The following is a 16,110-nucleotide window of genomic DNA, read 5'->3' as shown; positions in this document are numbered from 1 at the left end:
ACTCTCTGACCTTCTCCTTTTTCCTCTGAAGCAGGTCGTAAGACCCTCATTCAACAGGTGCTCTCCCTATATTCCTTATCTCTGAAGACAGTTTCTGGTGAAGATGAGATGCCTACTCACTCTACGAGCCTGCAGATGAGATCCTGAGACACTGACAAAAAGCTGACAGAAAGGTAAGAATTCTGACCAAGTCCTGCTCTTCTAGATCTCTGCCTGAAGTACTTGATTAAGAGAAGACAATTAAAAACAAACAAACAACAAAAAAAACTTCTCATCCTTTCCTCTCCAAATTCAGATTAGCAGAAGAAAAATATTTGTTTGGTTTGTGACTCTTATATAAATTTAGTTTTGGGTACTCATTACCTGTAGATCCCTTCCCTCCCAGAGTCAGCTATTGCTTTCCTATTTGTCTCATTTTGTGCACTGAGAACCTGGCTTGACTTCACACCTGTCAGGGATGTGTGAGCTGTCAGTTTTGCGTATGCAGGCAGCCAACTTCAAGGTGGGGGCCCCAAGAGTACAACCGGACAAAAATGTGATTTGCACTCCATTGGCAGCTAGTTTACCAACTACTGCCAGCTCTGACAGGGAGTGGGGAGTAGGGAGGTTATCTGGGTCCTTCTTTTGACTATCCTTGGGAGTGGTTCTAGGTCTTTGGAGGATCACTTATCAGCCTTTTATTTAAAAAATTTTAGCCATGAGTCACAAAACATAGCACACAACTTGTATTTACATGGAAATACATAAGCATACAGACAGACGCCAAGATCTTATGGCTTTTATTTTAAAAATTTTAGCCAGGAGTCATAAAACATAGCACACAACTCACTGATTTATACAAAATATTCGGCTCTCATCCTTTCTCGGTGATCAAGTGTAGATTTTGGGGGGGCTGCATCTTTTTACACCCTCTTTTGAGAATCCTCTTCACCCAGGGTAAGACATAAAAGGCTTATTGTTTTGCATTGTGAGTCACTTAATAGATACCTTTGGTTTAAAAAATCAATACTGCCAGGAATATTTACTGTTTGTCCTGGCTCAAACCTGATGGTAGGCTATTTGAAAGAATTTTTTTTAAGAGTCTATGGTCAGGAGTTGGACAAACTGTAGGCTGACATTCAGAACCTGATATGATACACATACACACACACACACACACACACTCTTACACTTTTTTAAAGGTTACTCTGTTCTCTGTTTTGGATCTTACTTCTCCCATGGGAACTTAATTGCTAAAAATCCTTCTTCACATAAGCCCTGCTGACTATATGCACTTCCCATTCTGTTTACCTCCTTCTTGTTGGAACTTCATTGACCTCTTTGGGAAGCTTGAGATCTCCCCAAACTGGTACCTCTAAGACTTCTCCTCTCCATTTGGTTCTGCTTCTCCATCCACCTTTTTTCACCTTCATTCTTTCATTCAGTTCTCTTGAATCCTTGATATGTCCGCCTTCAAGCTCCTACCTCTTCCCATGCCTCTGTCCACCTGTCAGACCTATTCCCTTCCTACTCAAGCCCCTCAGTCACCTGAATTTTAAGCTCCTTGCTCTCAACAGACTTAAGGTCTCCCCAAAACAACCCAAAACAACCTGAGGATGAAAAAGGAAAAAGTCACAGCCTCCATAAGATGACATATCAGGGCAAGGGAAGGTCGTGAAGGTCTTCTCCACAAATATTGGTAAATAGGTAACCTTAATTTTGTCCCAATTGCCAGAAACAAAGTGGAGAAAAGATGAGAGCTGACTATTTTGTATAAATCAGTGAGTTGTGTGCTACATTTTACGACTCATGGCTAAAATTTTTTTAATAAAAGCCATAAGATCTTGGCATCTGTCTGTATGCTTATGTATTTACACGTAAAAAAAGTATTCAGTTTTATATAATGTTATTTTCCCAATAGTAAAGAAGTGAGTTAACCCAATAGCAACAACAAAAGTTTACCATGGTTTCAATGATGATGGTGAGGTTCCCTAAGCCATCAGTCAGAGCTACATAGCTTCCTCCTTTCTCTAAATGGCCAACTGTCTTCAGGTAATACCAGCCAGGTTGAGTAAACTGAGTGGTATGAGCTATAGAAAAACAAAGTTTGAAATAAGATAAAAATGCAATAATAGTATTTCTTTTGGAAAAAATAAAGCTGTATATCAGTTTAGGTCTGATTGATTCAAACAAGCTATTTTCTATTTTGGAGGAATGTATCTGTCAACCTTGTGTTTAAATTTTTTAATAATTAATCTAGATAAATGAAATAATTGCAAGAAGATTCCCGGAATGATAGGTAAAAATAAATGAACCTGTCAGTTCAAGAATATGATCAGTCTTTTTTTCAAGAACACAATAGTTATTCCCCCGCAACCTTAGTTCCTCACTATTTAACCCATCCTAAATAGCTACCAATAAAAAGGTTAAAAAAGTTAATAACGAATTCCAGAAACTAACTTTATGGTTTCAAACATATTTATTTCCACCACATGTACACTTATTGGTCACCTCCTAAGCTCGTCCTGAAAATGCACTGAGCAATATACTATGTCCCAACCCTTGGAAAAGTCACAAAATTAAGAGCATTAGTTCATCTAGATAATGTGGGGCCAACAATTTCAACATTCAAGGGGCTGATATACAAGTCTAACCTTAATTTTCTCATATGATTCTCAATATTAGAATATACAAGTTTAATATACAAGTCTAACCTTAATTTTCTCATATTTTTGGGAGGACAATTTAAGGAGTTTAGAATAACATCATGATTACATGATTAATATGATTACAAATCTGTCTTAGGAGAGCACAACTAAAAGGGAAAACCACCAAATTTAAGTTTAAAATAAAAACAAATTCACTCTAAATTCATAATTTTCTTCTGAAAGGATTTTACCTTTAAAGAAATTAGCTTTTTAGAAAGATTGTTAGGATTTTTAAACAAAATGATCATAAATGTTTAATATTTTACAAAAAAAAATTGCAGAAAAAATTTCAACATTATTCAGCAACAGATTTTGTTATTTTGTTTAGATTATATTCGCTATTAGTATGGTTATATCTCTTCATGAAAAAGTGACACTATGCCATGCATCCCTGCATAATCTCAACTTCCCTTGTGACTAAGGAATGATACTGTACCGAAACTTTTGTATTTCAATAAAAAATGGATGTATTATCTATAGCCCTGCTCATTGTCTCTGAGCTATATAAATTATGTCTTGTCTGGTAGAAATTTAATTAATTTCTTCCCTGTTGTGGGAAACCCAACTTACCTCCATTGACAATTCATCTCCAGTTCCCTTACACTACAAAAATGTGTGCTATGCTGACTTTTTATTTGAACTGTTTCTAACATCTGCCATGTGCCAGGATCCTTCGTATCATATGGGTAACATAAAATCTTCAGTATATGCTCATTTTAAATCTTTATAAGCTTTACATTGTTACCTATTTTGAAATTTACCTTTTCACAACCCACATTTCACAGATTTAGGGGACAGTATAAAGCCATATTTCACATAACTTTCATATTTACTTATTCATTTGATGATTCAATAAATATAGTATTTTTAATCATCTACCTTTGATTTTGCTAGCATATTATTCTAATTGAAACTATATTAATATAAAAGAACAAAGTGTCTCCAAAGCTAAGCTTAAGACTTCTAGATACTCTATTTACAAATACATAATTTTATTAGCAATTATCATCATTTGTAATTATATCCTTAGATGATTATTAATTTCAGCTCTTCCTTTCCCTCTCTGTCTCCTCCTGTCCTACACTTTTCTAAAAGCCTGGTCTTACAATAATCAGAGAGTAGTCTAGTTACCCAAAATATTCTTATAAAACACTGGCAAATCTTGCTTAGATCACATACTTAAAACACGCATAGACACACAGTTTATATAATCTTCTCTAAGTGTTTTTCTGTTGTCTCTTAGAGAAGAATTTAGGGAGTGAGAGATGGAACTGAACCATACCTGACACCCAGACAGGAGATTCTACCACGTAGTGACCACTCCATGGCTCCTGGGCTGTCATCAACCCGCATCTCCCATAAGGCAACTGTTCATAGTAACTAGCCACTAAATTCCATGCGATTGTGCTAAAAGATGTGTTTGATAAAAAAGAAACACCAAGACAACTTGTGATAAAAATATAAATATCTAAAAACCTGGAGTAAAAAGACTTTATCACAGTAATACACATCTATGTAAATGACAATAAAAGGATCACCCAAAATAAGAAAATATAAGTCGTCTAAATTTATTCACATTTTGAAAAATCCAGTGTTGGGTACATTTTAATATTTTTAACGGTGAATCACATGATAAAAAATACAAATGTATTATGTGCAAGATTTTTACTGAAAAGTGGTATAGCCAGAACACAAATCATGCCTTACTAGTACCCGACACATCACAAATTTGAGTCAAATACAGATAAAAGCTTTGTGCATACCTACTTTCAACAGTCAGCCTTCTTAATGCCCCAGTTTCATGACATAATTTTTATGAACTTGACTCTAAACTGTTCCAAAGTTTTACAACTGAGAATTCTTAGAGTCAGACTGCCTGGGTTTAAACCATGGTTTCACCACTTAACCTCTCTGTAAAATGAGGATAATAATTACATCTCTCTCATGTGAGTTTGTAAGGATTAAATGTACTAATGCATAGGAAGAGTACGGAACAAGGTCTGGGCTGTAGTATTGCTATTAAATACGATTCCACTTCATCTACAAGTAGTAGTTGGATCCGACTGCTGATCTGCTTTGTGGCCCATTCTTTCTCAGATGATCAGGCCCTAACAGTCAGAGCAGGTGCTAACCCCTAAAACTTTGACTTTCTGGTTCTCAGGAAATCCAAGGGCAAAATGGAAGTTCTTCAACTTGGTATTGTTGAGTCTCTCACAGATTAAAAAAGCACAGAGCTTACCCAAGAATTTTATTTTTTTTATCAAGTCCTCATCCAGCGTTAAAAAACAGACTGACATTCTTAGCAAATCAAAGCCTTCTAATTCTATCAATACGAAGTAGAAATAATAGTCCTAATTTTCAAAACACCTTACTATTAGTGAATATTTTAAGTTCTTGTAATTTTGCCCATGGTTTGCAAGATACGTGGTATCCTTTCTGGCTAGTGACAGATGTATCACTCAAGACAAGCTTTCTGGAAGGCATTTTGTAAAATACATACAAAACCCTTCAAAATCTATATATCTCTGACCATTCCATTTCTAAGAATACAGCCTAAGAAAATAGTCATGGGTATGTACAAAGATATTGGCATACAATTGATCATTTCAGTTTGTACAAAGCTATTAATTAAAACAGAGACAACTTCCAATTCTAAAAAGAGGAGAATATTCAATAAGGAATAATATATTTTCCACATCAGTGTTTCCCAACTTGTGTAGCATCAGAATCACTAGGGGGCACTGACTAGATGGACAGAACCCCAGGAGCCTTCCCTGTAGATTCTCATTCACAATGTCTGGGCAGCTGCCAAGGAGAAGGTATAACAACAAGTGTCTCGGGTGCTTCTTAAGGCAGGTTTGGGAAATGGTGCTTTATGTAAGAGAATATTTTAAAATGCATTTACAGCATTAAACATGATGAAGTAGAAATATAGGTAAATGTGAGAAAAAGTTCCTAATGTCATGTCAAGTGAAAAGCAGTTTTTTAAACAGATTCTATAGTATGGTCTCAATTTTGTATTAAAAATGTATACATGCCAATATAAAATAGGAGGACATTCACTAAAATTGTTAAGGATAGTTAGCTCTGGATCCTAAGACTGCAGGTGATTTTGCTTCTTTCTTTGTACCTATCTTCAGTTTTCTAAATTCTCTGCCATGAAGATGCCTTACCTTAAGACCAAATTAAGTTATAACCAAACTTTCCTTAAGTATCTTTTCTTTCACAAAGAGAAGAAAAAGAACAAATACAATATATAGCAACCCACATTAATATCACAATAAATATATAAATATTGGTTTGCTTTTGTTCTATGTTTCAGAACAAAAAAGAACAAAATTTAAGAACAAAATGTGGTTCATTGTTTAGAAAGCTAATTGCAATCTATTCACAATTAAAGTGTTTTTCAAAGCATTTAAGAAATGGTTCCCTTAGGAACATAAAAAGTTGTGTTCTCCCTTAAGAACATCTGTTTTTAAACAACAGATTACACACATTAAGTGATGCCATGAGGAATCAATCAGACAGGCTGGGAAGCAGACAGTCCACAAGACAATCAGCCTGGTCTTTTCAACAGATCACTGTCATCAAAAATGAGGAATAAGGAAGCTACTCTAGATTAAAGGAGACTTGAGGGGCGTAACTTTTAAATGCAATATGTGTGTGTTTGACTATTCCTTTTCTTAAAAAGAGCTACAAATGACATTCTGGGGGAACAATTAGGAAAATCTGAATATAGACTGAGTATTAAAAACACTCTCATGTATGAAAAAATGATACTGTGATATGTAGAAGAATATCCTTATGTTTTGGAGACACATGCTAAAACATTTAGAGATAAAGTGTCCTTACATATACTATTTACTATATAATTATTTTTTTTTTTTTTTTTTGAGAGAGAGTCTCGCACTGTCGCCCAGGCTGGAGTGCAGTGGCCGGATCTCAGCTCACTGCAAGCTCCGCCTCCCAGGTTTACGCCATTCTCCTGCCTCAGCCTCCCTATAGCTGGGACTACAGGCGCCCGCCACCTCGCCCGGCTATTTTTTTTGTATTTTTTTTTTAGTAGAGACGGGGTTTCACTGTGTTAGCCAGGATGGTCTCGATCTCCTGACCTCGTGATCCGCCCGTCTCGGCCTCCCAAAGTGCTGGGATTACAGGCTTGAGCCACCGCGCCCGGCCTACTATATAATTATTAAAAATATATGTAGCTTGTCAAAAATCAGAGAGCTGCATGTATTTTGCTACATATAAATTATACCTTAATAAACCAGACTTTATTTAATATAGATCATATTCAAATATAGAAAATTAGATGTAGATTAAGTATAGGTATAAAAATAGAAAATGCTAATAAGGCAAAATGTTTACAATCATTGAATCTAGGCTGGAAGAATAAGGAAGTCCACTTTTTTCTAACTCTTGTGTTTTAAAATTTTTTATAATAAAAACTCTAAAAGGTTTTTAATAACTTACGAAGTCATATAGCCATTGACATAATTCTGATTTAAAATGCGACCCCAGCAGCCTGCACCCGTGTCACTATTTAAAGTGCTAAAGTCTTCAGAAGACCAAAGCTTCTTCCCAGTCAACCTTGCATCTTTTACTGAATGGGTTCCAGGATAATGAGCCCTAGGGAAAAAAAAGGGTGGGAGTCAATGACAAAAGGTCACAATGTGGCACTTATATACATATATATTTGTTGAGTGTATAAAAACACAAGTCTTCTCCAAGGTTTTCTATTTTAAAACAGTTGGGTAGCTTCTAGGTAGATAATGAATGTAAGCATCTGCTTTACGCCCTTCTGTCTCAGCATGCCATTAAAATGACAGCAAATAAAACAAAAGGGGATAAACCTACAACAGCATACCAGATAGGAAGGAAAATCATCAATAGATAGGAAATTTCAGTCTATTTCTGGAACTCACAAAATGGATGGAAGCATGTTGAAGGATGGAGGTAGCAGAGAGGGCCATAGCCTAGAACACCCCAAGAGGAGAATGAAGTAAAGATAAGATTCAGACTTCCCAGGGGAAGCTAAGGAGCTTGGGGCAATAGTAAATGAGTGAGGAGGAGGCCAAAAATAAGATTAGTGAAACCTTTATATAAAGTAGTACTCTCCCCTCTACTCCTGTCCTTAGAACACAGAAAGATAGCTTGGCATTTACTCCCAGGCCAAAAACAAAACAAAACAAAACAAAAAACAATACCCACAAATGGTTCTTTCTTGAATAAAAAGAATAAACTACCTTGGGAAAACTAGAAATTACTGAATCAGAGCAGAGGTGGTTCTCAACCCAGATGATTTTTGTCCCTGGAGGGAATATTTGGCACTATAGGGAGATATTTTTTCAACTGTCTCACCTGGGGTTGAGGATATTTGCTACTGGCATCTAGTGAAGAGAGGCCAAAAATGCTGCTAAACATCCTACAATGCATAGGACCAACCCCTACAACAAAAAAATTGGCCATTAAAAATATCAATAGTGCAGCAGGTGAGAAACTGCCCCAGAAAATGAATGCCTCCTTCATCCTATCATTCGATGGGAGGGGAGTCAGTCAGTGGAAGTATAAATACATATTCATTACTGCAAGAGTAAAATACTCCCATAATGATGACTGTGGAAGTACTGATTATAAGAATAAAGACAATAAATTTTAAATAGAAAATAGATTGACAATCCAATAAGAGAGCACACTAGCTAAATAACTGTAGGAATAAGGGCATCTACTTTTTAGTTTAGCAATTATTTACAAAAAAATAATACAAGCAAAATAATGGAGATTAAGTTATACCATAATTCTAATCTTTGTAGTTTGGTATAGTAGTATTTATAACATCAAAAAAATGATTGTGAATACTTGTGTTATTTTTTAGTTATTTAATTCCATTTTAGGTCACAAATCTTTTAGGAAAAAAATCCTATTTGGTAATTCTTTATACCTAGTGAAGATGAATTAGGGCACAATATCAATTTGGCATTCCAGGATTTCATGAGTAAGAAAATAATATACAATATATACTGGAGAACATAAAAAGAAGTATTAGAGAAAAACGAGGTTCCACTAAGATTTTACTGAGTCACTAAACTCAGGTGAAAGCAGGCATCTATTCAGTATTGCAAATCTACATTACAAAGAAATCTAGCATCTAACAGGGTTAAGCAATCATCGTTGTGGCACTATAACACCCAACCTGAAAAATCTGGCTACTAGTCTTTTAACTAATATAAATTCAAAAAACTACATTTTTAGATTTACTCTTCTATCCCACAACTTCATTCTGTTTCCATGAAATTCAGCTTTGTTACCTCAGCCAAATGTTAATTTTTAATACCCCATCTAGTTGTCATCCAGTTGTCTAGTTGCCAAATGCATGTTTGGTGTATTTGGTTAAAATATATTTCTATATTAAAGAAAACCCTGGAAAGTAATATGCTAGCATGTTACCAATAAGCAGTAGATGTTAGGATTATGAGTATATTCTATCTTTATACTTTTCTACATTTTCCAAAGTCTCTATAATGAGCATATTACATTTACAAAATGAAAAAGTAACTTTACTGAAGTTATAGGAATAGGGGGTATATCCTTCATTCAGAAAATGAAACTGTTACTACATTCAAAACCCAAATGATTTATTACATGATCTGAGCAAAGAAAGGCAGAACTAATACTAAAATCTGGGTCTTTCTCTATGTATATATTTATTCCTAGTGCAACAAAATGTAAAGGCTCTTTAAGAATATAAATTTTTAATGCACATAAGCAGGCAAACATTCTCTATCATTTCACAGCATTATTTTTCAAACTTCAATTATAGACAAAATTAAGATAATTGAAAGTAAACCAACTTCATAGTTTATCCTAACAGAGGAACCTATTTGTACTTTAAAAAATTAGAATTTTTGGCCAATGCAGAACATGACAGCAGCCCAGTTTCTGAAGCTCCTCAGTACTCCTCCTGAAGCCAAACAGACCAACCAGATAAGGGAAAGGAAAAACAGATAACACTGCCATCAAACCAGGTGACAGAGACTCTCCCCAGGAGCCTCACAGCATCAGAAATGGCCCAGGATCAGCAGATGGTATATGGAAACTGGAAGTGAAAGGGGACTGGCTGGTACTCACACAAAAGGAGTAGACCCTATCCTAAGTGGGAGAATAGAAGACCGACTCAGGAAGATGGGAACATCTTCACAGGCTTGAAGTTAGGGGAGAATGCTCAAAACCGTGAATTCACTAGGAGATCAAACCCAATACCGTAAGAGTTCAAACTAGATTTGTCCAGGAGAAATATAATATGAACCACACATACATTATAATTTTAAATTGTCTAGCAGCCACATTAAAAACCAGCAAAGGTCTTTACCACAATAAAACACATAAATGAAAAAAATTTAATTTAATTTACAAAGCAGGAAAACATGGAGAACATAATTTTAATGATATATTTCACCCAATATACCCAAAATATTATCATGTAACATGTAATCAGTGTAAAACAATTGTAAATAATATTTTTATATTCAATTTTCAAAACCCAGTGTGTATTTTGTACTTATAACACAGCTAAACTCAAACTAGCCACATTTCAAGTGCTTCCTAAACATATGTGTCTAGTGGCTACTGTATTGAACAACACAGGTTTAAGCAATAACAATTTCAGGAGAAGGTAGCAAATAATCAGGAATGACAGAGCTTCAACATGAAAATAAGCTGTTTGAAGTAGAATCCAAGTTGAATAAGGCAGGAACACTTCGTGTAAAGGAGAACAACTTTCAGTCAGTAAGAATGGGGCCCAGCAGAAACAGACTCTAGAAAGTACTGTAACTGTAAAACAAAAATCTTCAGATATAGCACAGGCCAAGCACAACATGAATGAGGCAGGAAGGAATAGTCTTCCTGTGAAGATGTGAGCCAAGAAATATCTCCTGAACAAAATTCCAACAGCCAAAAATTGGAAACAGTCTAAATGACCATTAAAAAATAATACACAGATAAGTTGTGGTATACTACACTTAGCATCCAACAGTTGGATGCTAAACAATAAATATGAACTACCTCTATATATAACAACATGCATTCATCTCATTTATATAATATTGACTGAAATAACAGCTACTATAAGATGCCATTTAAATAAAGTTTTTAAACCAGCAAAATTAGTCCATGGTGTTAGAGGTCAGATTAGTAGTTATCTTTAAGGCAAAAACAGAGGTTAATGATTAGAAAGATTTCCAAGGAAAAATCTTTCCAAGAGGAGATATCAATAACCAAGCTTCTTGGGCACTGATAATTTTCTGGGTAGTGGTTACATAGGTACGTTCGCTTTGTGACAATTCATTAAGCTATAATCCGATGATTTTTGTACTTTTATATATGTATGTTTGTATGCTATACTTCAATTAAAAATTTTTTAAAGATGAATTGTTAGTGATATAGGAAATTAAAATGAGAGAATTATAGAAGAATTATTTTAAAAATCACATTTTAGAAATGAAGGCTAAACTAGAAGGAACATTAGACAGAACAGACACTGTGGAAAACACAGTAAGGAATACAGAATAGTAAGGATAAAATAATAGAAAACATAAATAAAGAGGTAGAGAAAAATTCAGAGAAATACAAAATAAAGGCTACGCAAATAAGAGCAAGATGTATAACTGGGACATCAAAAAAGAAAACTAAAGTAATGGAGTGGAATAATGATTTAGCTTATAACTTAAGTAAACCTTACTAAGAAAATACTTAAATATAGACATTAAGAGATGCATATACTATATATCTGGAAATGGTAAAGTGTATACAACAACTAAACTTTAAAGATGAATAAAAATATTCTTTGGGCATAAAGGAATTGTGTCAAGTTACTTATAAGGAAAAGGAAATATCTCTGGAGTCGAAATTCTCAATAGCAACATTTTATGTAAATAACCAATGGAGCAAATTTTATGATACTCAAGGATTAAAAATGGATTATATCCAGTCAAACTGTCCTTCAGGTATAAAGGTCATAGATAAACATCAATAAACATCTAAACACATCAAGAAATACTGTTTCCATTAGCACTTTCTGAGACATTTAATAGATAATTACACTTCTGACATCCAAGAAACTGAGGGAGAAACTTCGGCAAAAGACTTGAAGGTGAGCATTTAATATGTTTAATGGTAGAGCCAGATTAAAAGAAATAGTAATTAAATTATATATAAATATTACACACTTGGCTAAAGTACAACTAATATAGCTACATGAAATAGGACAAGAGGGAAAGAAGGTGAAATGTAAACTAAGTTTGCAGATTATCTGGGAGTAAACAGTTAAAACTTGTAGCTGTCAAATCAATATAGTAGAAGCTTAAGTTCATGTAAGTTCATTTAAGAGTACAAAAATTAAAACTAAGATAATTCTAGTAATTAAAATTCCATGGTAGGGGAGAAAAGGGGAGGAAGAAGTTATCAAATAATTGTAGTATTGCTTATAGTAAACCAATGGACAATAACTAAATGAAGAGAAAACCAAGAGTATTAGTATGAAGCAGTTCCTCAACCTCAGCACTATTAATACTTTGGGCTGGATCATTTTGTGTTATGGGAAAACTATCCAGTGTACTAAAGGATATTTAGAAACATCCGTGGCCTCCATCCATCAGATTCCAGTGGCACCACCCTACCTATTTGTGGCAATTAAAAATATTTCCAGGCATTGCCAAATGTCCCCCGGGAGGCAAAATTATTCTCAGTTGAAAATACTTGTATAAATCAGTATAAATATAATTGATAGAACAAAAAACAAAACTTGCTAAATAACAAAAGAAACACCTCCTTAAATAAGTGCAAAGTAAACAAATCATATAGCAGAATAGCTTGTATTAGTACATGGATAGTATAAATTATTCAATAACAAGAGACAATGTAATAGCATAGAAAACACAAACATCAGCTATATTTTAAAATGAGTTCATTGATTAAAATATAAAGATTTTCAGAGGAGCTTTAAAAAAGCAAAATCTAACTCTATGCTATTTGCAAGCAATGCACATAAAAGCAAATGGCCTTGAAAGGTAAAGAATAAAAGGGCAAAAATATATTAGGCAAATCCTAATGAAAAGAAAGCAGGGATCTCTTAATCACACAGAAAGCAGAATTCAGGCCAAGAAGCTTTAAATGAGACAAAGAATGGCATTTTCTAATGATAAGAAATAAATCATAATGAAGATAAAACATTCATCAGTATTTATGTACCAAATAACAAAGCAGAAGCTTCCACACAGCAAAAACTGCCTGAGATTGAAAGGAGAAACAGACCTAACACAAGGAAACAAACACACCTGGTAGCCCTGAACAGTTCAAGTGGACGAAATAGTTAAGATCCAAACACCTGAACAATATAATCAAAAAGGTAGATGTCATAAACTCAGTTCTGTATCCTAATAAAGAATACATCTTAATAAGTCAAAATATGCTCTTGAGATAGTCAAGAAAAATGCGAAGGTTTTTTTCAGATTTTTAAAAATAAGCTCCTGAGAAATTTTCCCCAAAATTGTAAATAATACATTTGGTATTAAATGGCCACAATGCAATAAAATTAGAAATTAATGATAAAACAGCCCTATGAGATAAAACTAAGGCAGTACTCAGAGGAAAATTCATTACATTAAAATACCTATATCAATAAAAAATGAAGTACATATCCAAGCCCTTCATGAAGATACAGTAAAACCCATACTTTCATTTAATATTAAGAAAATACATTTAGATGAACACAACTTTGTTTTCCTTCAAGACTTCAATTATTTATGAAAGCTTTAACAACAGCAAAACTTTAATTTTAATTTCAATGTATAAAATGTTTAAATATAATGAAGAGATTTTATTTATCGTGCAAAAAAATTAAGCCTAAATCTAACCTAACCACACCTTCACCAATTTCAAAAACCATTGAAAAAGGAGAGATGAGCAAGTTATTAAACTGTAGGGGTGAAATCAGTAAAATCCAGACTGACACAAAGTTTATAAGACACACAACCCTATTCTTCAACAAATTAAAAAGAAAGAAGAGCAAGAACCTAAAGATTAGAACAGATTTAAATATCAACCAATCACAAGGTATGAATTTTAAATGGATCCAGATTCAATCAAATAAAACTATAAAGTAATAATAATGGATATTTAATATAAAAAACTATTACATTTTAGGTATAATAATAGTATTGTTTATGGTAAGTAGAAAAATAGTCCTTATCTTTGGAGACACACAGTAATATTTTTATGGAAGAAATAATGTCTGGGATTTCTTTCAAAGTAATGTAGGCAGGAAAGGAAGAGGAGTAGATAGATGCATGGATGAAGAATTGGCCATGGGTTCACAGTTCAGGAGGCTGAGTGGTAAGAACAAAGATATTCACTGTATTATTCTGCCTATTTTTGTGTACATTCAAAATTCTTCATTAAAAAAATAAAGCACATGGAGAGATCAATCAGTGTTCACACTGGATAAAGAACAAATTCTACACCCATACATACACACACACACACACATTCTATTTTTCAAATGTTTATATCCTGTGGCACGGTAGGACAAATGTAAATTCACTTTTTTAAAAAAATGAACTCAATGAGGTCAGGGCCCAGAGGGCTAAAAGGCAGAAATGGAATAAGGAGTAGGGGTCAAAACTATCCTACTAAGGAGGCATGATAAAAGTTACCGTCAGTGACCATAATGAACCACTTACAAAAGTGTTCATGCAAGAACTTCCAGCCACAGAATATCTGAGAGTTAGAAACTAATTTCACAACTTTGTCTTTATAATTTCTAAAATTAAATACAGGTATTACTCTGCCCCTTAATCTAAAACAAAGCTCTGTTTTATGATCCCAAACATCAGTATGTTTTTTAAAAGTTATCAATACATGTTTGTCACAGAAAGATCCTAAAATACATTTAAAAGAGAAAGTAATGAACCATGAGCCATGCATGCTTCAGATAAGTAAATACAGGACAGCTACCTTCTGAGAATGTAATCAAATGGGGAGAAGGCAAGAAACAGTCAATACACAGAGCAAGCAATCAGAAACCGTTAGTTTTCCAAGTAAAACATGCCTTACCCTATAACATCAACCACCTTGAAGAGTTCGGCATCAAGTAGCATGGCTGCAGAGATGGACTCCCAGAGATTATCACTTGCTATGATTTTCACTCGCTGGAGACCTTGAGAGTTCAGCATTTTTCTTAGTATCTTTTGGAGTAATAAACAGAAAATATGAAAGGATACAAATGAATTTTTAGCTGTTGAATTTATGACCAAGATAAATAAAGTATCTTTACAAATCAGCATTCTGGATAATAGCTTTTTTGTTGTTATTTTTGTTTTTCTCAGACAGAGGCTCACTCTGTCGCCCAAGCTGGAGTGGCAGGATCTCGGCTCACTACAACCTCTGTCTCTCAGGCTCCAATGATTCTCCTGCCTCAGCCTCCTGAGTAGCAGGGATTACAGGCACGCGCCACCACACCCAGCTAATTTTGGTATTTTTTAGCAGAGACGGAGTTTCACCATGTTGGCCAGGTTGCTCTTGAACTCCTGACCTCATGGATGATCATTTCAATACTATATTTTCTCAATAGAAACATGCCTCCTACGGAAAATAAAAGCATTATCATTAAGATAACCTACTTCACTAGGAATGTAAAAAGAAAAAAAACACAAGGGGTAAAACGCTTCAGAGGATTCTCACTTTAACTTTAAAATTACATTTAACCATAGAAATATGCGGGGGAAAAGAAACAAAAATAATCAAGTAGTACTACCCTGAAATAACCACTATTATTTTGCTATGCATTCTTCCAGGAAGTTTCCTATGCAGACACAATAATAAAATGGGTAACATATTAATCATACCATTCGGCAAAATGCTTTAACTTATCATTTTAAGTATTTTCCAACGTCTTCAAATATTCTGCATTATTAAACAGGAGAGAACATAAAATTTACCTGTAGGACTGTCCAGCCACAAAATTAAAAGTAACAAGATAAATTCTAATGGGAAATAAATCCAACAAACAGCACCTATTTTAGTACTCAATACTTGGACCCCAGGAAGACTCTAAAAGAAGTATGAGGTGGAGTTCTCACCCTTAGGTGGCAAACACACTCAACAGGACACCAATACTAACAGGACATACTAGAAAATCAAAGGGAAAGTAACATACCAAAACGTATGGATTGCCTACATGTAAATCAAGAGCAGAGAAAAGGAGACATCATTTTACTCAGGATCAGGAAGATCAGATTTCATACCATAAAGCAGTTCTTGATGAATGGATACAAATAAACCCACCACTATACCCCCAAGGACTCGGAAATCTCTGGCACATAGCAGCAGATGCCCAATACTACTGGCTGAAGAAATTAAGAAAGAACAA

At 34.3% G+C, this 16,110-nt stretch overlaps 1 protein-coding gene across 5 annotated transcripts in view; it reads right to left on the bottom strand.

Moving 5' to 3' along the window:
• GALC (galactosylceramidase) overlaps positions 1-16,110 on the bottom strand; it is a 58,026-nt gene that overhangs the window by 25,116 nt on the left and 16,800 nt on the right. For all 5 annotated transcript variants that reach the window (XM_003902135.5, XM_031667927.1, XM_009212081.4 and 2 more), the window contains 4 exons: positions 14,796-14,926; positions 7,161-7,316; positions 3,970-4,094; positions 1,942-2,069 (listed from right to left, as the gene is read on the bottom strand). In XM_003902135.5, coding sequence (XP_003902184.2) covers positions 1,942-2,069; positions 3,970-4,094; positions 7,161-7,316; positions 14,796-14,926 — 540 coding nt within the window. The remainder of the gene's footprint in view (positions 1-1,941; positions 2,070-3,969; positions 4,095-7,160; positions 7,317-14,795; positions 14,927-16,110) is intronic.

The sequence above is a fragment of the Papio anubis genome, chromosome 7 (assembly GCF_008728515.1).
Source record: "Papio anubis isolate 15944 chromosome 7, Panubis1.0, whole genome shotgun sequence".
Lineage (NCBI taxonomy): Eukaryota > Metazoa > Chordata > Mammalia > Primates > Cercopithecidae > Papio > Papio anubis.
This window is presented reverse-complemented; position numbering and strand designations above follow the sequence as displayed.